Below are 26085 nucleotides of genomic sequence, written 5' to 3' on the forward strand. Positions count from 1 at the left end.
GAGTCAAAATATCGAGTCAGGGAGCCACTAGCTGAGTAAACAATGACAACAAAATGTACTCATGGAAAGATAAAGAATGATCTAAGACACCGCATAGTTGAGGGCCCAGTGAAGAGAACTGACAACAAACGCTATTGGACTTCAGAGCAAAGAGGAAAAGAACAAGAAGATGGTGGCTTATCAACTGAAGAGAATCTATTTTGGGTCTCTTTATAGACAAACCGTGAGGGGTTGTGAGTTGGTTTTATTATTATAACTCAGAGTTTCCTCTGCCCGGCAGCTTGTCAACAGCTTAAATCTTTGGAGCCATCCCTGATGGGGGTCCCAGGAACAGGACACCTGCAGACCTGCAGTGTTTGTGTAGAATGAGGAAGTGGGCCCCAGTGTCCAAGCCCTCAGTTCTCCTCATTCCTGGCTCCCCAAGCACTCAGCTTTGAGGATTAACCTCCAGCAGAGAAGAGAAACTGACCTTATTCTTTACCTGTCCACCCTGATACCTCACTCTCTGGTTGGAAAAAAAGGTATCCATTTTAAGGAACTCCTCTAAGCATAAATGTCACAATTCCTTCTCTTTTCACCTCAAAACCTCCCCCTCATCCCAAAAGTAAAAATAAATACTTCCTTGAATTTGACAATGTTTCATTTTCAAAGTTACCACTGCCTTACTTCTGACCTAATCCAACCTCGGAGTTGGAAAATATTTCCTTAGGTTTAGGATGCCTCTTCTTTCTTTTTTTTTTAAGTGCACAAATATTCCTTTATTTTATTTTATGTATACAAAATTTATTTTATTTTATATATTTATGATAAGATGTTATACACACACGCGCGCGCGCACACACACACACACACACACACATATATATATATTAAGTAGACACCACACCCAACATAGTGCTTGAACTCATGACCCTGAGATCAAGAGCCACACTGAATGAGCCAGGTGCCCCAAGTGCACAAGTATTCCTTTAGACTATAACTGTGGAACTAGGAAGAGAGGATATTTTGGTAAGAAAAGTCAAGATTCATGCCTAACAGTTGACCTAGCACAAGGCAGTCCTATTTAGGACACTACGTTAAGACCAGTAAAAGTGAAAGGAAAATGAACTGAAGACATGTACACTCCTTCCTTCGTAGACAGACATCAGTATGTTTCATTTTCCACCAAGCCTCGCTGCAATACCTCCCCTAGTGACACTTGTCTTTGGCCATTCCAGTGCCTTTCTCTCTTTCTGTGACAACATGAGCTTGGCAGAACATTGAGATCTGGAGGCTGAGAAAAGAAAATGCAGTCTTCCTGCCCACAGAAGAGATTGTGAGACATCCGTGCTAACACAGCATTGCCGAAAGGGCTTGTGTATGAATCAGCCACAAATGTTAAGTGGGCTGACGAGGACTGCAGAGTTGATAGAATTTCTGAGGAAGCTGCACGCTAGAGTGCTGTCGGTGATTGTGTGAGTGCGGAGCAGTCTGTAATTTCACTTGTTTGGGTCTTTTTGTTATTATGTGTTACGCTTCACCAAGGCCCATTGCAAGTTCTCTTTTTCCTTTGCTATCACAATCCCCCTGCTTCATGAATGAGAATGGAGGCTTGTGGCAAGAATGAGAAATAATCCTTCACACTACAGACAGAAAGGGCTGAGAGACAGTTATGTGGTATTAGCATTTGATTCCAGGAACACGATTCCAGTTCTCCTCATTTCCCGGTCATAGATGCATTTTGGTGCTTACCACAGTCTAGTTGAATCCCCTCCACAGTACCTAGGAACCAAACCGAAAGCAGTGTCAGGCAAAGATGGGTATGAGGGCAGTCAAATAAAACATGTCTTCCGGCTTCCAGCCTCCTCTCCCTTCCTAGGCCCAGGACTGCCTGCAGTTGACACATTCAGTAAAGAAATACACAGGCTTCTGTATTGTATTTGACAATCTCATTAAGGCCTTTAGAAGCCTATCTTAGTCTTATGGCATCAGAGCCTATTGGGGGGGTGGTTTGCAGGGAATCTGAGATTAGTCATCAAACTGTTGAACAGCCTTTCTCAAAGTCTGGTCCCAGGTAATGGACAGTAGAATAACCTAGGAAACCCTGTGAAAAGGACAGATTCCTGAGTCTTGCCCTTGACTCATTGAATCAGAAATTTCCAGAGCCTGGAAATACTCATTCTTGAAAAAGAGTGTCTCCCATAATTCTGAGGCACTCCAAAGCATGACAATTATTTAATGATCTGCTTGTCTTTTCCTCTCCCATCAGTACATACTTAAAGCCTTTTTCTGCTTGTGCAAAAGAGATAATAAAATTATATTATGTGACATTTAGGGGGACCTTACAAAATATTCCCTTAAACTCTTTCTTTAAAAAAAAGATTTATTTATTTGAGAGCGAGAGAGCCAAGGAGCACATGAGTTGGAGGAGGGGCAAAGGGAGAGAATCTTCAAGCAAGCAGACTCCCCTGTTGAGTGGGGAGCCTGGGGCTTCATCCCACAACCCAAATCATGATCTTAACCCACTGGGCCACCCAGGCACCCCTCTCTTAATCCCTTCTTAAAGGAATTTTGGACTTCAGGAACAAGATGGGGTAGATCCTCAAGGCCCTCCCCAGATCCCTGAGAAAAGAAAGTCAGAGGCTGTCTCTGGCCACCTCCATGTAACTAAGCCCTAGTTCACTTGACCTTGTCCAGACTGGTACTCCAAGCCTACGGCTAGGAAAGCCTATGGGCAGAGTTTCCAGCATAAACATGCTGAGAGCTTCACTGCATGGACAAACAGAAGAAATCTGCAGTCAGTGTTCAGAGCTGCCTGTGCTGATTTGCCCCTTCTCTGAATTACCTCTGCCCTTTCTTCTCTGGATCAGAGTTCATTTAAAACCAGAGTTGCCCCCTTCCCTGCAACATTCGTCAGTCTCTAATTCTACTCTCTGCATTTTCCAGAATTTTCTCTGATATTCTGCCACCAGCATTAATGAGAGTTAGCTCACTGCCTGTTTGAGAACCACCCCCCACCCCCCCCCACCCCCCCCCCTCACCCCCCCCCCCCCCCCGCCAGAGAGGCGGGAGGGGTAGAATCCTACAGATTTCAGGATTTGGGTTGAGAAAGACTACCCGCCCCAAAATGCAAGTTCACCTTCAAAAGACTACCACTCCCAACATGCACTGCAGCCAGAGTTAGCAAAGGAAAAGCCAGTCTGGAAGTTTTGCCTTCCCGTCACCCTCAGGCAAAGGAAAGATTTAGAAAGTCGCCAGAGGATATTTTTTGCAGGAGTGGTCACTCTCTAAATCTAGGAAGGGGAGGAGTCTGAGCCGGGTCCCGCCTCTTCTCCAGTAAAGTCCCGCTCCAGCTCTTGGAGACTGGAGTTCCGAGGACTGGGAGCCGCTGCACGCCCCCGGCTTTCCCCCATGGCTTCGGTGACTAGAGCCGTGTTTGGAGACCTGCCCTCAGGGGCAGGGACAGTGGAGAAGTTCCAGCTGCAGTCAGACCTGCTGAAAGTGGACATCATCTCCTGGGGTTGCACCATTACGGCCCTGGAGGTCAAAGACAGGCAGGGCAGGGCGTCAGATGTGGTGCTCGGCTTTGCAGAGTTGGAAGGTGGGTTGAACTCTGACCCGGACTGCCCGGGCGGCCCCAGACCCCGAGCCCTCGCGTACAAGCTCCTCTCCCCACCTCCCCCAATCCCGATCGATCGGGCTGCTGGCTGCCGGGACCCGGAGGAAGTCAGGAGTGCTAGCAGTCAGCCAACTCTGTGCTTCCATCCCGTGCCCGGGAAAAGACTAATGAATGGGAACCACTAAAGGACTTGGCCTCTGGTTATCCATTTAGGCTTTGCTCTAGTTAATTTAGAATAGTTGAGGGTAAGATGAAACCCCCAGCAACCCAGGAGCCGACTTTGAAGTGTCAGGTCTGTTGAGGGCAAGAAAGGGAAAAGCTGGCGAAGAGGCATTGTGGCTCCCAGTTCTTCCCCTGTGTTCTGATGTAGAAGGACAATCCAAGACCGCCCTCTTCCACTTCCTTTCTCCTTCATCAGATCCTCTCTGAGGCCTGGTCATCTCAGAGATGAGCCAGCATGGCTCCGTGGGTGCCCACAGTTTAACACACTTGGCCTGGGGTAACTAGGGCCCAGCGTTCTGGGGCTGCTCACTAACCAGGTACTGAGTGGAAAGTGGAAGATGGACTCATTGTCTTGCAATGAGGTCTCCCAACTAGGATGAACTTTCAGTGGAACCCATGGGCAGTTAGGATCATGTATGAATCCATGCATTTCAAAAGGGTTCATTCAGTTATCTCACTCAGTGACACAGACAATGTCCTCGCCGTCACCGAGCTTGCCCTTTAGCTGGAGAGATAGACATTAGCCAAATAATCGGATTCATGAATGTTGACAGCTGCAGTTTGATCTTAGCAAAGGAAAATGGATGCAGTGCTATCTCTTGTCACTACCGTGTAGCTAGACAGGAGATAAGTTCTGAAATAAACCTGGCAAAGAGAAACTGCTTGCCGATAAATGCCCTTTGCTCAGTGGAAGGGGCGTGCACAAAAACTAGAGAGGAGGTTTGAGGTTTTCCTTTAGGTGTGTCTTTCTGTCTGCTTGGTTCTTTAGATATGTAACAGGGCTCATGGTTAGAAGTTAACAGAAAACTCTGGGTCTTGGTTTTTCTCTGATGGGGGTTCAGATCTTCTGCCTTCAGAGTCAGAAGGCATGAGGGTTGACAAGTGACAAAAGGGGAGTCTTTAGAATCATTTTGCTGAGTCACCTCTCTCTCTGTGTTAGTAGCATAGCTATTTTCTAGGCTGACGCAGAATCACAAAGAGATTGCTTGGCTGATGCAAAATTGCCCAGTGGAGTCGAAGAATTTGACAGAGGGCCTGGAATTTCAGAGCCTGCAAAGCTTTGGAGATGCTAAGTGGTTATCACCATTCGGGAGATAGCGGCCCTCCCTTTGTACCTCTACACACATACACACACACACACACACACACACACACACACGTTCACCTACCCTCACTCCTTACCTGTTTTAGTTCTGATACGAGAGTCACGCGGATCTTAAAAGACAAAGCATCCGTGGAATTCTTATGAACCTTGTGTCTTGACATGATGCCTGGGAAGCAGCAGTGTTTTCATGGGCCTCGAAGTGTTTTATGAGGGCATCCATACAGTGGATTCATCTCTGAGTCTAGGACTCCTGTGGCAACCAGGCTAGAGAAAGTATTATCCCTACATACATGTTCTGAAAAGGGAGAAAAAAACCCCAGACCCCTCAGATTATAGGGCTCTAGCTTGTGCTGTATTGCCCTCCACGTTAGTAACCTGTCTTGAGATCCTTAAATAGCATTTTTCTTATTAGGATATGTCACAGCCTTCCCAAAAAGGTTGAATCAGAGCATCTAAAATATTCTGGGTGCTGGGTTGAGACAGACATCTTCATTCCTATGCTATAATTTAGATAATTGAATTATTGATTTTAAAAGGAAAGCACGCTATTTTCAGAAGAGGAGAAGCTGGAAAAAAGCCCTCCAAATATCAATTAGTGCTTTCTAATATGTGCAGCCACCTTCGTGGTTATTGCAGAGGGCCCTTTGTTCCCTTTTCATTACGGCCCTGTCTTTCAGGTTTTTTTGTAGATTCTTTCAGTATTGCTAAAGATAAAAGAAGACTTCATATATGTCATAACAGGAAGCATACTCGTCTTGGTTAGAATAGTGTGAAATGGTGCTCTATTTTGATCAATTCTTGTGTATTGAAATCCATGTTAAGAAACTGCCAAAAGGGGGTACCTGGGTGGCTCAGTGGGTTAAGCCTCTGCCTTCGGCTCAGGTCATGATCTCAGGGTCCTGGGATCGAGCCCCGCATCGGGCTCTCTGCTCAGTGGGGAGCCTGCTTCTCTCTCTCTCTCTCTCTCTCTCTCTCTCTCTCTCTGTCTGCCTCTCTGCCTACTTGTGATCTCTGTCTGGTCTGTCTGTCAAATAAATAAATAAAAATCTTAAAAAAAAAAAAAAAAAGAAACTGCCAAAAGGGGGCACCTGGCCGGCTCCATTGGTGGAGAGTATGGCCCTTGATCTCGGGGCTATGAGTTTGAGCCCCTCTTTGGGTGTAGAAATTACTTTAAAAAAAAAAATCTTAAAAAAGAAATTGCTAACAGTGATTGTCTTTAAGAGAAAAACTGGGTAGCTGGGGTCCAGGGTTAAGAAGGAGATATTTTCACTGCATATTCTTTTCGAGTATCTGAATATGTATTGTATGAGCAAAACTAAGTCATTTAAAGCCACAGAATATGACAGAATGGGGGTTATCTGGACATTACTGTGTCCCCAAAACGTTTTGAGCCACAGGGAGGAGGTAAGCATGGATAATTCCATGAGACATGGTCCTTTCCTAACTGCCAGGTTAGATGTGAGCTCTCTCCAGTTTCCCAGATAGCTTATATAAACTGCTTGGATCATGGCCATGACGGGAGGTCAGAATGGTTCCATTTCTCCCTGGGAAAATTAGATCTTTCTTCTGAAGAATTCTAAAGAGGTAGATCATATGATCTTTTGGTTACAGCCTAGAAAAATCAGTAATGCCTCCAATGAATTTTTCTGCCATTTTTTTGTACTTAAAATACTTAAAAATGCTTTTCATCATCATGTCCCACCTACAGTCATTATGACTTCTTTCAAAACCTGTGATGAGAGTATTTGCCTATGAGCTGCAGGTAATAAACAGCCTACCCGCTTAATCGCTGCCTGTTCTGCCCCTTTTATCTTCCCCCCAGTTACTATCAAATACCCCGCTATTACTGCCATGAGAGCCATTATGGAAAAACATAGACAAAATGGACTTTGTGCTTTTAGAAAACCACAGTTCATAGGGGCGTGGAGGGAAAGGAATGGGTTCAGAGGCTGCGGTATAGTGTTGCAGATGCCCTTAGAGGAACACTGCGGATTCCCCGTTTAAATCCCTGCTTTGTCCCTTAAAGCTGTGGAACCTAAGCAAGTTATTTAACCTCCCCAGGCTTACTTCCTCGCCTGAATTAGCAGATAATGATGAATAAATGTGCTGCCAGCTGTGATAGTGTCTATAGTGAATGATCTGTAGTTTTTATCTCTTTTCCTTCCCTTGCCTCCACATATCTTCCCTCACATCACTTGAACTTTTAACTTCACTGAGTTAACACTGAAAAAAGGGCATGAAGATCCATGCAGCCTACCAGCAGCCATTTGAAACTATGTTAAATATTGGGGGCAATTAAAGTGCTTGTCAATTATAGTCATGTCTGTTTTCCTCCAAAAGCCAAAGGGAAGTCATTCAGGTTGTGGCAGCTTCGAACTGGGATTAGTAGGCACTTTTATTTCGGACTGTAGGGCACTCTGGCTGAAATTTGGGCTGTAGGAGGTGGATAGCACAGCTGGGGTCCTTAGGATGTTAGAGGAATGGAAAGATCCATTAATGTATTCTGGCCAGTCCTTTGCCCAGGAAAAGGGACAGACTTTTCCTCTACCCTTTATCCCACATCAGCAATGGGCTTGAATAAATCATCATTTGGGGCTTGGCCTAGAAACTTGGCCCTTTTTGCATGGAAAACAGTATTTTCTGCATTTCAAATCAAGCTTTTTAATCACGTCCTTTTTAGAATTTGAGGACTGTCACTTTCTATAATTCTGATTTGATATAAAACTTAGTAACATATGAAGATAGTATAAAATCCATTTATTCTAAAGAGTTGTTTGGAGACAGTTGGGAACAGTGGTTTCTGCTGCCCTTATGGTTCAGTCATTGAAAACTCTTCCGCTAAACCAAGGACTGACTAGTGCTTCTTATCTCCATGGGCTGTTTACTGTGGCCAGAGAGTGGTGCCATCTGAGGGAATTCTTCAAGCCCATGAAGGAGCAGCATTGCTGTTGGATTTGTCATTGTCTCCAGAGCCAAGCATGTGACTGGCGGAGAGCTGGGGCCCTGTGTACATTTGTTGAATGGATCAAGGTAGATATTATATATATATATGTGTATATATATACATATATATGTGTACTTTTATATGTATAAATTATATATATATGTGTGTATATATATACGTATATATACACACATACATATAATTTATACATATAAAAGTATATAAAAGTAGATACAGCTGAACAATTTTGAACAAAAATTCTGCTTTCCTTCATCTTTTCGAGCTCCTGAAAAGCAGATGAATGGTCCACATTATGCATCATCAGGGAAATGCAGATCAAAATAATAATGAGGGCTATCAGAATGGCCAAAATCCAGAACACTGACAACACCAAGTGCTGGTGAGGATGTGGGGCGACAGGAAATCTCAGTCAGTGCTAGTGGGAATGCAAAATGGCACCGCCACTTTGGGAGATAGTTTGGTTGTTTCTTACAAAACTAAATGTACTCTACCCATAGGTTCCAGCAGTCATGCTTCTTGGTTGTTACTCAAAGGAGTTAAAAACTTATGTCCACACAAAACCCTGCACAAAGGTGTTTATAGCAACTTTATTCATAGTTGCCAAAACAACAGACCAAGATGTCCTTTAGTAGGTGAATGAGCAAATAAACTGTGGTCCATCCAGACAATGGGGTATTATTCAGTGCTAAAAAGAAATGAGCTATCAAGCCACGAAAAGCCACTAAAACGCATATTACTCAATGAAAGAAGCCTATCTGAGGACTACATACTATCCAATTCCAACTATGACATTCTGAAAAGGGCAAATTTATGGAGACAGTCAAAAGATCTGTGGTTCCCAGGGGCTACAGGGATGGGAAGGATGAATAGGCTGAGCACAGAAGATATTTAGGACAGGGAAAATACTCTGTATCATTTTATAATGATGGATAGGTATCATTATTCATTTGTCCAAACCCACAGAATGTACAACACCAAGAGCAGAGCGAGCCCTCCTGTTGAACTAGGGGCTTTGGTTGATAATGGTATTCTGGTGTGGGTTCATCAGTGATTAGGAATGTGTCTCTCTGATGGGGGGTGTTCGTAATGGGAGAAGTTATCCCTCCCTGTGTGGGGACAGGAGATATATGGGGAATCAGCTCAGTTTTGCAGTTAGATGCAAAACTGCTCTAAAAAGTAAAGTCAGTTAAGTGTCTGCCTTCGGCTCGGTTCATGATCCCAGGGTCCTGGGATCAGTCCCGAATTGGGCTCCTTGCTCAGTGGGGAGTCTGCTTCTCCCTCTGCTGCTCCCCCTGCTTATGCTCTCTCTGACAAATAAATAAAATCTTAAAAAAATAAAGCCTACTAAAAAAAAGCAAACAAAAGCAGCTGAATTAAAACCAAGAGGAGGTTTGCTGGGCCATGGGAACTCCTTTTAGTTGGTTACCCAGTATAAGGAGTTTTAAAGCTGCAGCTTCGGAAAGAGAGGAGGGTGGGGAGGGAGGTGGGAGCTGGTGGAGAGGTCAGTCTGGCCTGTGCGAAGGGATGGTAGGAAGATCAATTCACCGGAAGGCCTTGTACTTTTCAAATAATGGGATACTTCAGAACAAGTACATAGGAGCCAGACGGTGTTCATATCCAGGTTTCTCTAATAACTAGCTGTGTTCAGTGTTAACCTTTCTGTCCTCGGTTTCCACATCTGTAAAAAGAGGGTTGTAGGGCGCCTGGGTGGCTCAGTGGGTTAAGCCACTGCCTTCGGCTCGGGTCATGATCTCAGGGTCCTGGGATCGAGTCCCGCGTCGGGCTCTTTGCTCGGCGGGGGCCTGCTTCCTTCTCTCTCTCTCTGCCTGCCTCTCTGTCTATTTGTGATCTCGCTCTGTCAAATAAATAAATAAAATCTTAAAAAAAAAAAAAAAAAAGAGGGTTGTAATACTGTCTAGCTCCTAGAACCATCCTGAGGATGAAATGAGTTAAATGTAAAGCACTTAGAAAGTGGCCAAGCCTTAGGAAGAACTCAGTGTTAGCTCTTAGGGCTGGTCCGTGGGCAGGACTCTGAGGACTTGCAGGTTAGCAGGGGAGTGAATCACGAGAGACCTGGAAGAGAATGGTTAATGTCTCTCTTATGCCCGACCTGTTGAGGAATGGGAACCTGTGATCTTTAACTGGCCTAATGGTTCAGGGTCTGTGCCCTGAGAGCTCCTCCAGCCGTGGTAAAAATAATTCATATGCTTAAATTGCATACTCCTTTTTAAAAATTTAAATTCAATTAATTAACATATAATTTATTATTATTTTCAGAGGTGGAGTCAGTGATTCCTCAGTCTTATAACACCCAGTGCTCATTACATCACAGGCCCTCCTTAATGTCCATCACCCAGTTACCCCATCCATTCCCCACCGCACCTCCTCTCCAGCAAACCTCGGTTTGTTTTCTATGATTAAGAGTCTCTGGGGCGCCTGGATGGCTCAGTCATTAAATGTCTGCTTTTAGCTCAGTTCGTGGTTCCAGGGTCCTGGGATTGAGCCTCACATTGGGCTCCCTGCTCGGTGAGCCTGCTTCTCCCTCTCCCTCTGCCTGCTGCTCCCCCTGCTTGTGCTCACTCTCTCTATCAAATAAATAAATAAAATCTTTTTAAAAAGTCTCTTAAGCTTTGTCTCCCTCTCTGATTTTGTCTTGTTTTATTTTTTCCTCTCTTCCCTATGATCTTCTGTTTTGTTTCTTAAATTCCATACATCAGTGAGATCATATGATAATTGTCTTTCTCTGGTTGAGTTATTTCGCTTAGCATAATACCCTCTAGTTCCATCCATGTCATCGTAAATGGCAAGATTTCACCTTTTTGATGGCTGCATAGTATTCTGTTGTATATCTGTACATCTTTTTATCCATTCATCTGTCGATGGACATCTGGGCTCTTTCCATAGTTTGGCTATTGTGGACATTGCTGCTATAAACATTGGGGTGCACATGCCCCTTCAGATCACTACATTTGCATCTTTGGGGTAAATACCCAATTGTATAATTGCTGGGTAAAAGGGTAGCTCTATTTTCAACTTTTTGAGGAAGCTCTGTACTGTTTCCCAGAGTAGCTGCACCAGCTTGCATTCCCACCAACAGTGTAGGGGTGGGGTCCCCCTTTCTCCACATCCTCACCAACATCTCTCATTTCCTGGCTGGTGAAATTTAGTCATTCTCACTGGTGTGAGGTGGTATCTCATTGTGGTTTTGATTTGTATTTCCCTGAGAATTGCATACTCTTCTGATCCACATAGATGGGATGGATAAGTGTGCTACAGGAAAAGGGGATGGAATTCTGGGGGCATCTGAGTGAAAAACAGAGTAGACAGCGATGCTGGTGATCATGCAAAAAACAAACTACCCCCAAACTTTAGTCTCTACCATTGTAATCATATGGTAGAGGAACTTGAAGAGAAGGAAAGATCTATGTAACATGCCTGTACACAGACTTGTAAGTAAAAGAGCACAAGCACATGGCTTTTTATGGTCCCCTAGAAAGCCCCACAATTTTGCCTCAGTATGCCGCACAGCCATGAAAAGGAATACGGCAGATGGATATGTAGTCACATGGACAGATCTTAAGGCATTTGATAAATGAGAACCTGCAAAATCACATGCACTGTACAATTCTCTTTATATCAATACTGCATTTGTGTATTTGTATGTGTTGCTCTATAGTTAATTTAAAAAAACAAAACAAAACAAAAAATCTAGAAGTGTATATGCCAAACTGTTCGCAGTGGTTGTCACTGGGAGGAAGAGTTAAGGCATGAAAGAGGGACTTTCACGTTTTACTCTTTTTTTTTTTTTGAAGATTTATTTAATTATTTGAGAGAGAAGGAGGGCAGAGGGTCGAGGGGGGCAAAGGGAAAGAGAATCTCAAGCAGACTCCTTACTGAGCATGGAGCCTGACCTGGGGCTCCATCTCACAACCCTGAGATCATGACCTGAGCCGAAATCAGGAGTCAAACACTTAACCAGCTGAGCCACCCAGGTGCCCCTTTCACGCTTTACTCTTTGTTAAGGTTGCCAGATTTGGTGAATGAAAATACGGGACACCTGATATTAAATTTGAAATTCAGATAAATAACAGATAGGTTTTTAAAACTTTTAAAAAGTTTTTATTTATTCATATATTTAAGTAATCTCTACACCCAGCATGGGCTTATAACGTAAGAATATTAACAGTAGTTCTCTCTAGTGTGAGATTAGGATGATTTCAATTTCTTGGGGTACCTGGATGTCTCAGTCGGTTGCGCATGTGATTCTTGGTTTTGACCCCAAGGTCAAGAGTTGCATGCTCTCTGACTGAGCCAGGCCGGCACCCCAACAAATCGTTCTTAAATGTTAAGTATGTCTCATGTATAATAATAATATGTATGTACTTATATTAAAAATTATTTATTATTTATCTGAAATTGAGACTCAGCTGGGTGTCCTGTATTTCCTCTGACAAGCTACCTCTCTGTATTTGTTTAATGCTCTTTTATGTATTTTATGTATTTTATCTCTGTATTTGTTTTATGCTCTTTTAATGAAAGGATACGTTCATGACATAATTTTATTATTCTAAAAAAATAAAAAGAGAAAAGAATACTTCAAGACAACACAAAAATATGATTTTTAGTTAAGGAAATTGATTGGCCTAGAAAAGAGCAAATTACAAAGCAGCACTTAAATCAAGACTACATTTTTATAAAAGGAAGAAAAGCACAGGTCCTCGTGTACTAAAAGGCAGGAGGATATACATAAGAATTTTTTTTTAATTTTTTTTCAAAGATTTTCTTTATTTATTTGAGAGAGAGAGAGTGAGAGAGTGTGAGAGGGGAGAAGGTCAGAGGAAGAAGCAGACTCCCCATGGAGCTGGGAGCCCAATGCAGGACTCGATCCTGGGACTCCGGGACCATGACCTGAGCAGAATGCAGGTCATGAGATCAGGATGATTTAAATTTCTTGGGGCGCCTGGATGTCTCAGTCAGTTGTGCATCTGACTCTTGGTTTTGGCTTGGTCATGATCTTATGGGTCTTGAGATCAAGCCCCAAGTGGGGTTCTGTGCTCATCGAGGAGTCTATTTAAGACTCTCTCCCTCTTCTTCTCCCACCCAAGTAAATAAATCTTTAAAAAAAAATAGATTTCTTTTTGTGCTTTATAAATTTCTTTTGGAATGTTTATAAAGAACATGCATTACTTTTGGAAAGGGAAAGCGTCATGTGAAAAGAATATTTCTCTGCTCCTCTGAGGAGCTTAGTATGTCCAAGTTGTTCCTACTTTCAGCTGCTCTCAGAAGAAGGTGGTGGGCAGCACTGTGAGCCTCACCTTTGGCTTCCAGTTTTAAACAACACTTTCATCTCACATCTGCAGGCTACCTCCAAAAGCAGCCCTACTTTGGAGCCGTGGTTGGCCGGGTTGCCAACCGAATTGCCAAAGGAACATTCACATTGGATGGGAAGGAGTATAAGCTGCCTATTAACAATGGACCCAACAGTCTGCATGGAGGAGTCAGAGGGTTTGATAAGGTGAGTCAGGGGCACCGGACAGGGTCTCCACCTTCGCAAATGCGTGGGGAGGTGATACAGGAAAGAGGCCGATCCAGGGGCTCAGGGGAGCAGGGGTGCTGGCCCTGTTCCAGGACCCATCCTTCTGTAGCTCATCAGACTGTAGGAGGCAGGGGAGCCCTTAGTGAAAGGCTGACAGCTCTTGACTTGGGAAAAACAGGGAATGATTTTCTCCTGGTGTTGGGATCAGGAAGTCCAGTGGACCTTGGGCACAAGGGAAAAGTAGCCTAAAAATAATACCTGCCAAATAAATAAATAAATAAAAATAATACCTACCACTTACTGCACAGGGCATTTGCACGTCTTCTGTCTCATGCTTACAAGAGCCCTGTGTTATCACCAAATGAGAAATGTGAGGGGGTGAAAGACCACATAACTCCTAGGTTGTGCGGCCCAGCCTTCAGCCCTCATTTCTACACTGTAACCGCTGGTATAGGCGTCCCCGGTCCAATGCACACCCCTGAAAGTGCTGCTAAGCCCCTGTCCCCCACAGTGTGGTGCCACATCCAGGCGTAGCCTTCCACTGAAGTGCCTCATGCCTCAAAATCATCTCGGATTAAAACTCCCATTCATTACATCCCATTACTCCCATCCCATTACATTAAAACTCCCATTCCCCAAGTGAATCCCTGGAAAGACAAGGTTAGGACAGTAAACTGATCAAACAGCTTCTCCCTGAAGTAGAAATGCCTACTGGCCTGCTTCCTAGCTGTGTGGGGGTCTGAGGGTTAACCCCCAGCGACTCTCTTACTAGTCTAATTTCAAGGAGATAATTTTGGTTGCTAACTCTCCTTTAAATTATATCCCCCAGTTTATTCCCTAAAGAAGAACCAGAAAATACTAGAACATATATGGCGGTTAAAGAGCACTATTTCTTCCTTTCTGCCTCTCACCACCCACCGCCCCCCGTCCCATTGAAGGAAGTTGGTCACTCTCTTGCCCAACTTCCCATCTGTGGTCCAGAACCACACTGCCCCATCGCTTCCCTGCTCCTCTGTGAATGGATTCCTCACCCCCGGAAGGCATGAAGGCAAGGGGTAGCCTCGGTCTTGGCAGTACCAGGGCAGAGGGTCTCTGGAATATGGCAGGCCTGTGGGCAAAGCCCAAGCAGAGGAGTTAGGCTCAGCTCTGTTCTGACAGGGATCTTCAGAGCAGCACCTGTTCTGGATCGTTCCCCTTCCCTCTCTCCCACTGTAGCGTTTTCTGTGGTGTGGCTTCACATGCGTGCCCTGTAAAAACACAGCGAGATGGTGAGTATGCACTTCCTTCAGGGCTCTGTGCCTAACTGAGTCCCTTCAATGAACCAGTAGCGTCCCTCTACTATAGTGAGGGAGCCAGACCCTTGGATAAACAGCCATTCTAGGCAACCAGCCCCGACTATGGAACCAGTGGTGTGCTGTAGGAACCAGTGTGGACAGATTGAGAGAAACTGGGGAGGTAGGATTTGAATCACCCTCGAAAAAAGAATAGCATTTCATTTAGTAAGTAGGTCCTGGAAAAAATGGCTGTGCAGAAGCCCAGAAAGGGTGGGAGAAGGACTTGGAATGTTACCCTGGAGATACTGAAAGCTTCTGAACTATAAGCTTTCCCCACAGTAACAGGAGCCATATCAGATGAACTATTTCCAGCTGTATTTCGTCTCAACAATTACTGAATAAATAGCTCGTTTGTAGATACGCCTTTTTCTGTTTATATCAATGCACTTTTTAAAAAGATGAACTTTGAATCATCTGACAGAATTGGAAATGGTATATAAGGAGGCCTAGAGATGCAAATGTGGAAATTTTTCATGAAATTTGTAAAGTGCAGGGTCAGGGATATTCTCCTGTGAATAAGAATTGTGTTTTCCCTGAAATTATACTGATCTGATAACATTTCTTTATGCGAAAAATTTTCCACTGTGTTCTTTCTCTAAAGGACAAAAACTAGGTAGCAAGTGAAGAATGTTTTATTTCGGATATTTTGTTCCTAAAATTTTTCATTTAGGGGATTCTTTTCTCCTTTTTTAATCATGCATATAACCGGCTTTATATTTTAAGTGTCTAGGAAGTTCAACATTTCTAGGAGATAACTGGGGTGTAAAATTAATTTTTTACCAAGGTCAGTGAATTTGTCTCAGACACCAGCTGCGTTCACCATAGGTAAAGGCAAAGACCTCCGCTCCTGTTTGGGCTCCCCTTCCTGGTAAATGTGGGATCTCTCAACATCAGTAAGAAGGATCCAGGCCATGCTAGGAGCAGGTGGGCAGAGCCTGGGCTCAAAGGCTATTCCTGTGGCCCACAGAAATTATTATCTTTCAAGTCTATTCGGAATGACAGTGTTTTGCCTCAACTCTCCTGTTGAAAAAAGGAGATCCAAACAAAACATTCACTGAAATGAAGATGTGGATGGTGTAGACTACCAAGCCAGAGTTTGAATCCTAGTTCTGTCACTAATGACGTGTATGACTTTAAAAAAGATTTTTTTACCCCTTTAAACAATGGACATGTGGTACCTGGGTGGCTCTGTCGGTTAAGCATCTGACTCTTGGTTTCAGCTCAGGACGTGATCTCAGGGTCCTGGGATTGAGCTCTGCGTTGGGCTCCATGCTTGGCCCGGAGTCTGCTTGAGACTCTCTCCCTCTCCCTCTGCTCGTGCGTGTGTGCTCTCTCTCTCTCTCCATGTGTATAATAAATCTTAAAAAAAAAAAGAAGAGTTTTAAACAATGAGATTGAAGTATGATAAAGTGTGAAAAGTTTCTAGTCAAACCCCCTGGAATATGGGGTGTAGAAGTGGGCAGGGTAACACCACAGAACTCAATTTGCTCATCTGTAAAATGGGGTCATGGTATTAGTTGGAGCCATTTGAAATGGCCAGTGTTCAACTATTTTGACCTACAAAGTTGGTCATTTCATAAAGCACCAGGTCAGTGGCTGGTGAGAACCAACAAATGGACATCTCCTGTCAGCAAAGACCTCTTGACTAGTGACCCCCAGGGCTCCCCAAAGAGACTGGGGCTCTCTGGACAGTATGTCTCTGGACAGTATGATTGCATAGAATAAGGAAAAAAGCTCAGGATCAGACTGCTTCTTTCCAGCTGGAAGAAGCTAGGAAAAATCATGTGTTCTTTCTGAGCCCAGTTCTCTCTCATCATTAAATGAAGATAATGGTGCCCACATTGAGCCAGCTCTGAGACAGATAAGAGAGTGTCTGTGAAGTTCGAGCAAAGTGTCTTGGCTTATCACGGGCACTTAGTAATATTCCGGCTGTCCCTCCCCGTAAGGGGAATCTTGAGGCCTCTGGGCCAAAGGTGAGAGAAGCCACTGTGTGAATCAAAGATTCCTAGTTCCAAAAGCAAAAAATTCTAGAAAACTTTTCTTCCTATTTTTCTTGCCATCCCTAGAACCATATTTTCTAGAATGAGAAGAAGACTTCAAAATCGTTTTTTCAGTCCCTTTATGGCAGGGACTGATGCCCGACATCACACAGTGAGCTGGGAACAAACCTGGCCCCCAAATCAGGACTCCTGGTGCGTGGGCAGAGCTCTTCCTAACAGAACAAGTGCCTTCTTATTTGTTTGGAACTCTGCCCAGGGAATATAGAGAATCTTGGAGCGTTTTTTATAAATATCTGTAAATAGTACTTCCCTGGGAAAGAGGGCCGTATTTATTAAGGTCATTTTTTAATACCATTAGCAGATAATGCCATATGACATTTCTCAGAATGGGACACCGAGATAGGAAAAAAACTTGTAAAAAAAAGGAAAGAGGAAAATAGTGTAAACACATACGTATAAGTTTTGGGAGAAAGAGTATGGGGAATATGAGTAGGTAAAGAGAAGGGAAAAATGTTTCTCTCAAAATCTACTTTTTTGTATAAAACAAAATTTTAGAACAACTAAAATCCAAGTTGTTATCCAAACATCTTGAAGATCAGATAACCATTTCTCTTCCTAGAATTCACTAGCTTTAAATATTGGAACGTGGCCTTTAGGTCGAGATTGCAATGACTTAACAGTTTTAAAAACCCTTTTTTCTAGGTCCTTTGGACCCCTCAGGTGCTGTCAAATGGCGTCCAGTTCTCGCGGGTCAGTCCCGATGGTGAGGAAGGCTACCCTGGGGAGTTGAAAATCTGGGTGACGTACACGCTGGATGGTGGGGAGCTTATGATCAACTACCGAGCCCAGGCCAGTCGGACCACACCGGTCAATCTGACCAACCATTCTTATTTCAACCTGGCAGGTCAGGTAAGTGGACTCGCCTCTGCCTCTGTCCTCCTGCCATGTGCTTTGTGGCATGAGCTGGGGAGTGGCCAGAGACACCAACCCAGGACAGAATTACTCTTGCAATGGGGGGGTCAACCCTGGGGATGAGGAAAAATGGCTGGCAAAGCCGCTGACTCATAGTAGGTGCTCAACAAATGGAAGTTATAGAGAAAGTTAGAATGAGTACGTTGTATTACCCAGAGAATTATCCCTTTCCCACGTGTCCAGACAAGGAACTAGCTATTTCAAGAACTCCCTCTCATCTCTCTGTAACACGAGCGTCCATTTGCTTCCTCATTCCGCTCCTACCCATCGAAATTTCCAGTTAAGGCACTTTTCCATCCTTGGAACTTTAAAAATGGGCTTGGCTCAGCCCCTTCAGACATGCTGCCAACATTTGTGTTCTCCAGCGTGCAGCCCACCCGAAGAGTGCTGGAGAGACACTCCTCACCCCTCAGGTAATCCCCTCTACACTACCTGATTCTCTCCTAATGGTACTACTTGAGCTTGTCCAGGAGGCTGTTCACGAGGCAGAGTAGAAAGTGTAGCTAAGCTCTGTGGACTCTATTACTTCCTCTTCATCTGAAAAGCCATCATTGTCTACCATACTTGAATCACTTTGGCATGATTTCCTACCACAAGATGATGTTCACAGCCAACTAGTAATATCTTGCATTTTTACACTCTTTTAGGAGTCTGCTGACGATGTGCTGCTTTTTTTTTCTAGATCTTTCCAAATAGCACGAATTAATTGGTTCTTATGTAATTTCCAAAGTTCTCCCCTTAAAAATAAGAAAGAGGATTCTAAACTTGTCTATCTCTTATCCTCAGAAACTTCCACCGTCCTCCTTAAGATCTTAAACTCAGGGGTGCCTGGGTGGCTCAGTCGTTAAGCGTCTGCCTTCAGCTCAGGTCATGATCCCAGGGTCCTGGGATCGAGTCCCGCATCAGGCACCCTGCTTCTCCTTCTCTGTCGGCTAGTCCCCCTGGTTGTGCACGTGCTCTCTCTCTCTCTTAAATAAATAAATAAAACCTTAAAAACAAAAACAAAAACTGACAAACCAAAAACCAAAACCCAAACAAACATGAGCCTTAGAGGCTCTGCAATAATGTGCATAAAGACCCTGCTTTTTATAAGTTTGGAAAGAAAGTTGACAGAAATAGAATAAAATATTAGTGTTGTTTTTTTTTTTAGGTAGTAGATCATGGTGACTTTTCACTGTTTTCCATATTTATATATACTTAGGAAGTCCTATTTTATATTCTAAAAAAATAGATTCAGAGATGGAAATTATGCATTAAATATGTAAGTATCTGCCGATGTGTTCCAGTCAAGAAGACAGAATGGGGATGCGGGTTCACTGAGGCTCTGTCCGTTTACCAGGCAGAAGGACCCTCCCAGATCACAGACCACCCTCCACAGTGTTAACCCCCTTCTATAAACTGTCTTAATGAGTGCAGCTGGAATCCACAGCCACTAGCTTCAGGGTTGAGGATGGGAGGGGGCCAGAGAGTGGGTGGCCACTCACCGGGCCTGGGGCCCAGGGGCCTCTGCAGCTTCGGAACATCTCTTACCCAACCCAGGAAAGCATTATTATGTGTCTTTAACCCTCCCCAGGGAAGTAACTCAAAACATGATTATTTAAAGTGGTTAGCTCATCTTGTGCATTTTCTTGTTGCTGGTTTATTTGTTTCTTAATTTAATAAGCAGTGTGTTTGCGTTACCTGGGGCCAAACTCTGACTCATCGCTTCTAAGTTTGAGTGTTGGTGGCCTGGGGGGAGGACAGAACTGTGTTTTTCTTTTTTCTTTTTTTTTTTTTAAAGATTTTTTTTTTCCACTTATTTGACAGAGATCACAGGTAGGTAGAGAGGCAGGCAGAGAGAGAGGAGGAAGCAGGTTCCCCGCCGAGCAGAGAGCCCGATGTGGGGCTGGATCCCAGGACCCTGGGATCATGGCCTGTGCGGAAGGCAGAGGCTTTAACCCACTGAGCCACCCAGGTGCCCCAAAGAATGGAAAAAGTATATAGGTTGTAGGTTGTTTGGGCTTTGTTGTTGTTGTGCCTTCTAACCCCAAACTGGGCCATCATGTAAGAGCTAGGGAAGCAGCCTGGGGGAATTTGAGATGAAAGGCGATAGTGGTGTTCCAGCGTGACTGGGGAGGTACGTCAGCAAGGAACCGGGTTCTTCCATCTTTCCATTCTGCCTCTTCAGTGTTTTGGGTCTTGTCTTCAGGCTCGTCCTCTCCTGGTCACAACATAGTTGCCGCAGCTCCGGGAATCACCTCTTCATATAGTCACACCCCGAGGCAAAAAAGGACCCATTCCCTTTGTTCATATCTCTAATATTCCATTTTTAAGAATAAGCAAAACTTTCCCTGAAGCTCCCCAGTTGACTTTGCCTCACATTTCATGAGCCCAGAAGGGTGTCCCATGCCCTGCCTAACCCAGTACCAGCAAGGGAACTGGACCACCATGATGGGCTTAAGCCAGTCAAAATTCACCCAGTGGGATTAGGGAAGGTGTCCTTTCCCTGGATACGGCCTAGCACAGGACAAATCTACAAGTCAGCGCTCTGCCAGGGGAAAAGGAGGGTGCCTGTAAGGGGGTTGCTGTGGCTTTGGGGCAGTACGTGAGTGTTGGTGCTCTCGTGCTAGAGGTGAGCAGAGCTGAATGAAGGCAGTCATGGTGCAAGGCATGAAGAGGTCTGTAAAGCCCTGGGCAGGCCACAGAGAGCTCTATAAATGGTTAATGCTCTGAACTAGTAGCCGCTGAGCAAAGCTAACCGAAACCAACAGTGAACCTAGAGATGACTTCAAGAGCTGTTGGTGGGTCAGCCTTCCTCACCTGGTTTCCATCGACCTAGAAAGGAAATGAATACAACTGGAATATTCCACCAGAGTAGACCATTGCATTATTCCAGGTCAGAAGAATGATAAAATGAAGCCTGCTTCCCTTTCATAAAGGAACGTAGGTGCACTTGGTGACCCGAAGCCCATTAAGGGGGTGGCTCTCTCATAAATGTTCCTTTCTTTCTCCCCCCACCAGGCTTCTTCCTAACCTCTCAGACGCATCCATTTATTTGGTGTGTGATTGAATCATTTTCTTCCTGCCCTAGCGCTACAAAACAAACAGAAAAGGGAAATTCCTAAGCAGCTTTATTCATAATAATAAAAAACTGGAAACAAGCAAAAGTCCACCAAATATTCGTACAATGGAATACTACTCAACCTTGGACTGAGCATTGAGCAGACGGAGCCAAGAAAACAGTCCCCAGTTCTCTTCCCTCATCTCTGCTCCCCTCAGGCCCAGAGGCCCCTTCAAGTGCTGGCAGGAGCCCCGAGGCATGAGGGAATGGGAATAGGGGGACCCTGCCAGGAGGGACTCCTTCTAGTATAGGGCTGCTCTAGGTGGTGGGGCAGACCCCTCCCACTTTGGACCTGCTTTCTCAGGTCAGAACACAGACCAAACGAGTGACTAAGGTAGAGACTGTGGGTGCGAGGAGAGGCCTCTGCCCTGACCTTGGCTCCGGTCCACTCCCACCTTGCCCACGTGTACCCACCAGGAGGACACAAGACCAGGGCAGTTCTTGAGAAACCGAGCCTTCTCGGAATGTAATTAAAGCAATTTCTGGCCAGTTTATTGATTTTTTTTTAGAGATTTTTATTTATTTATTTATTTGACAGAGAGAGAGAGAGATCACAAGTAGGCAGAGAAGCAGGGGGAGGCAGAGGGAGAGGGAGAAGCAGGCTCCCTGCTGAGCAGAGAGCCCGATGCAGGGCTCAATCCCAGGACCCTCAGCTCATGACCTAACCTGAAGGCAGATGCTTAACGGTCTGAGCCACCCAGGCGCCCAGGCTGCATCTTTAATGGATGGGCGAGCTCTCAAAAGCAGGAAGCCCAGTTCTGATGCCCTGGCTTCTGTCATGTGGTACAGAGTAGGTCCTCTGGGTGGGAGCTGGGCCAGAGAAGGGGGACAAATACCCCACCTCCAAGCCTGGAGGTAGGGTATTTGTTGGCCATCCAGCACTTGGGCACTCCAGGTCAACAACTCTGGCTCTTCTGTTTGCCTGTGGGGAGAGTGGGAGCAACCCCTCTGCTAATAAGCCAAATCGAAAAGTCTTTCAAACCACTGATGTCTCTCTGACTCTGCACACTCATAATTCCGCATAGGAAAGAAGACGCGTGCTGGGGTCACCCCTGAAAACGTCTTCCAAATGCATCAGTTGCTATGTTGAGGACCTATCTACCTACACTTAAATGAACGTAGTAATCGTCGCCATAGGTCAAATGGGAATTCTAAAGTGTTCGTCAGTGCCTGAAATGGGAATTCTAAAGTGTTTGTCAGTGCTTGCTTCTGCAAGAGAAGTCAAAAAGCAAAAGTACCGGGGGCACTGGGGTGGCTCAGGCTGTTAAGTGACCGACTCTTGATTTCTGCTCAGGTCGTGATCTCAGGGTCGTGGGATCAAGCCCTGCGTGGGGCACCTCACTAAGCACTGAGCGTGGAACCTACTTGGGCTTCTCTCTCCCTCTTCCTCTGCCCTTCCCCCCTCCTCACTCCTCCTTCCCCCCAGCTCATATGCTCTTTCTCTCTCAAATAAATGAATAAATCTTTAAAAAAAAAAAAAGAGCAAAAAGACAAAATAAGACTAAACATTAGATCTTCTCTTCTTTCTCTACCTCCTTCCCAGGGTTCTCCAAACATATATGACCATGAAATCGCTATAGAAGCGGATGCCTTTTTGCCCGTGGATGAAACCCTGATTCCTACAGGTTGGTGAACTCCAGCTTTTTTTTTTGGAAATGCAGAGCCGCCCTGTGATTGGGAGAGAACTGAAACCTCATTTCCCTCAATTTATTTTCTCTGTTGGCCTGCCAGGTTGCCTATAATTACCATGATGAATCGTTTATGTTGGTTAAGGTTGGGTGACCATATAATTAAACACCCAAGCCAGGACACTTTTGAGAGGGAAAGGGGATGCTGTTAATAATTTAAGCTGGGACAACAGGGCAGTTCTAAGCAAACTGGGTCAGACGGCCATCCTAGCCGAGCCTTAGATGGCAAGAGTTTCTGTTAAAATGTAAATCAGCTACTTCTTAGCACCTCAGCAGAACTTAATTTACCTGAGCATTACCTCACCAGTGCAGGACTCCGACAGAACACAACGTGGTTTTTGATGGAGGAGGAAAGGTCGTACCCTGGGCAAGATCAAAGTGTCTGTCACCTCTGAGACAGAGTTGGGGGGATGGTGTAGCATGGGGAGTCCAGAGTATCAGAAGGAAAGGTGAGGTGTCACCAAATTCAAACTTTACAGGTGTGTGTGTGTGTGTGGTGCACCTCCTAGCTGAACGGGATTGAGATCATCTTGGTTATTATTATTTGTGATCAAAACTCTCTTAGTTCAAATAAGCAAATCTATAGACCCATAGAGATAGACAGTAGATTAGGAGGTTGCCAGGGGCTGAGGACAAAGGGGAATGGAGATTGACAATTGGTACGAGATTTTGGGGGGGGGGTGATGAAAAGATTCTGGAATTAGATAGTGATGGTAATATCCTGTAAATACACTGAACACCTGTAAATACACTAAACACTACTAAACTGTGCACTTTAAAAAGGTGAATTTTGTGGTATGTGGATTATATCTCAATTAGAAAGAAAGAAAGGACAGGAAGGAAGTAGAGAGAGAGAGGGAGGGAGGAGGGGAGAAAGGAACATACAAACATGGCTTCTGCCTTGTCTCCAGGATTAAGTGGTATGGATTTGTATTAGATCACAGGTGCACCGCCATCTGCCTCCAGGGATGGGTGACCGCAAGATGGTTTTCTTTGACTAAGCCTTCTACACTTACCTCAGCCCTGGTTTTAATGAAATCCTAATAAGAATATTTATCTTCTGCTTTGGAGTAATCACCTCAAGTGAATTTCTACAAGCTGCCACAAGTCCATGGTCCCAGGGTCCTGGGATCGAGCCCCGCATCAGGCTCTCTGCTCATTGGGGAGCTTGCTTCCTCCTCTCTCTCTGCCTGCCTCTCTGCCCACTTGTGATCTCTGTCTGTCAAATAAATAAATAAAATCTTTAAAAAAAAAAAAAAAAGATGGGCGCCTGGGTGGCTCAGTGGGTTAAACCGCTGCCTTTGGCTCAGGTCATGATCTCAGGGTCCTGGGATTGAGTCCCACGTCAGGCTCTCTGCTCAGCAGGGAGCCTGCTTCCCTCTCTCTCTCTCTCTGTCTGCCTCTCTGCCTATCTGTGATCTCTGTCTGTCAAATAAATAAATAAAATCTTAAAAAAAGAAAGAAAGAAAGAAATCTCTATCCTTACCATGGGGCTCAGACTCACAACCCTGAGGTCAAGAGTCGCACACTCTACTGACTGAGCCAGACAAACCCCGAGATGTACTATTTTTATAACCTCTCTGAAGTCTAAAATTATTTCAAATTAAAAACATTTTTTAGGGGTGCCTGGGTGGCTTAGTAGGTTAAGCCTCTGCCTTCGGCTCAGGTCAAGATCTCAGGGTCCTATGATCAAGGCCCTCATGGGGCTCTGCTCAGCAAGGAGCCTGCTTCCCCCTCTCTCTCTTTCTGCCTGCCTCTCTGCCCACTTGTGATCTCAGTCTGTCAAATAAAGAAATAAAACCTTTTTAAAAAAAAAAAACAACACATTTTTTTAAAAAGCCTAGATCTCTAAGTAAGATATTGTTTTCATTTTCCTGGACACCTGCCTTACTTTATAAGCAAGGGCTTTTTTATTTTGGCCTTTTTAAAATAATGGGGTTGCATTTATGGCCACTAATTCAAAATTTTTATGAGGAAAATGGTAAGAATGTGAGCATAAGAAGCAGCAACTTCCAGGAAGAGCAGGAGTTAGAAACCCATAAATGTAGGGACTACAGAGCTAATTAGAATAATAATGAGAAATCAAGATAAACGGATTAAAATTTTTGCCTCGCAGTTTTCCTCCTCCAAGGCTGGGTTTAAAGGCTTTTACATTTGTCTTGGTAACATGTGTCATCCTCTGATATTTATGTGACTCAACGTGAGGATGAGTAAGCTCGCCCATCCTGTCCTAGAGGCTGCAGGATTGCACTGGAACTCTGTCTTGCGAACTCCACGGGGGAAATGGTGGTGGCTGCTGTTTTGTGACTGATAAGGAAGAAAATGAATTCAGTAGCTTCTAGGTGGAGGTGATGGAATTAGTGTATATTTATTTGTGTATACTTATAAAATCTTATGCTGTCCTGTTGCATTTTGATCAGATGAAAAATCACAAAAATGCATCATTCATGCCATGTAAAGATTATTTGTCACGATGGTGAGAGAAAATTGTGGCAAAGCACCGTAGAGCTTAACAAGTAATCTAATGGAATGTTGAAAACTCGTTTAGCTCAGGTGTGCCCTGGGAATGGTTTTAGGATCAAATTCTGCACTTTGTACTAATTTTGAACACCTGTGAAGCTGAGTAGGCCTGTAAGGGCTCTGGACCCTGGGAGGCAAGAGCTCTGGTTTTGGTCTGGGCTCTGCTGTTAACTTGCTAGGCAGCCTTCAGTGTACGTGTAACGCTTTAACATTTAACCTCCCTACGCCCTCATTTCCTTTTCTGCAAACGAGAGGGATGTTGAACTCAATCTGATTTTATGGATTAGTAAATTTTCTTTAAAAAATAATTTGAGAGACTTACATAGGGTTGCCCAACTTTTTTTCATTTTGCCAAGTTAGAAAGCCATCACAAATATAGGACTGTTAAAACTAATGGAAAGTATGTATACTATGTTTCAATTAAAAAAATAATTTAAACTAACCTGGGTAATAATGAGGAACAGAAATAGATGAGTGGTGTCTGGCTGGTTCAGTCAGTAGAGCATGTGACTCTCAATCTTGAGATCATGAGTTCAAATCCCATGTTGGGCGTGGGGCCTAGTGAAAAAGAAAAAAGGAAGAAATAGACTACATTTATTTTTTTAAAACCCAAGTTGCCATTTATAACCACCACCTTCTCATGAGAGAAAATATTTTAACACCACAAAAGTGGGGAAATTTTAATCTCAGAATAAAGAATGCCCCCTTCAATTGAAATCATCTTGCTTTTTAAAGAAATGTGATAGATTATCCAAATATATCTGTTTTCTGTAGACCAGTAAAAATGTTACCACGGACTTATGATTGTGAACCAGTCTGAAAGATCACTCGTAGCTCTTACATTCTGTGATCCTATGAGGCTCTTCATAACATCTGACTGCTATTTTTCTGCCGTCTTTCAAATCCATTAGAACTCTGTCATGAAAGTAATAAGTTGCACCAACTTCAGAGCACATGCGAAAACCTGTAAGTCTCTTTACCTATCCGTACATTAGCTCAGTCCTACAGATGTTATGTCTGTTTGCCCAGTGACACTTAACTGAAA

General features: G+C 44.2%; 1 protein-coding gene across 1 annotated transcript in view; it reads left to right on the plus strand.

Annotated features, from left to right (window-relative positions):
* The first annotated feature begins 3286 nt into the window (after positions 1 to 3286).
* GALM (galactose mutarotase) overlaps positions 3287 to 26085 on the plus strand; it is a 50751-nt gene continuing 27952 nt past the window's right edge. The window contains exons 1-4 of the mRNA XM_045978784.1: positions 3287 to 3580; positions 13251 to 13405; positions 17463 to 17669; positions 22376 to 22457. Of these exons, the coding sequence (XP_045834740.1) occupies positions 3391 to 3580; positions 13251 to 13405; positions 17463 to 17669; positions 22376 to 22457 (634 nt within the window). The 5' untranslated portion in view covers positions 3287 to 3390. The remainder of the gene's footprint in view (positions 3581 to 13250; positions 13406 to 17462; positions 17670 to 22375; positions 22458 to 26085) is intronic.

Source organism: Meles meles, chromosome 15, assembly GCF_922984935.1.
Source record: "Meles meles chromosome 15, mMelMel3.1 paternal haplotype, whole genome shotgun sequence".
Classification (NCBI taxonomy): domain Eukaryota; kingdom Metazoa; phylum Chordata; class Mammalia; order Carnivora; family Mustelidae; genus Meles; species Meles meles.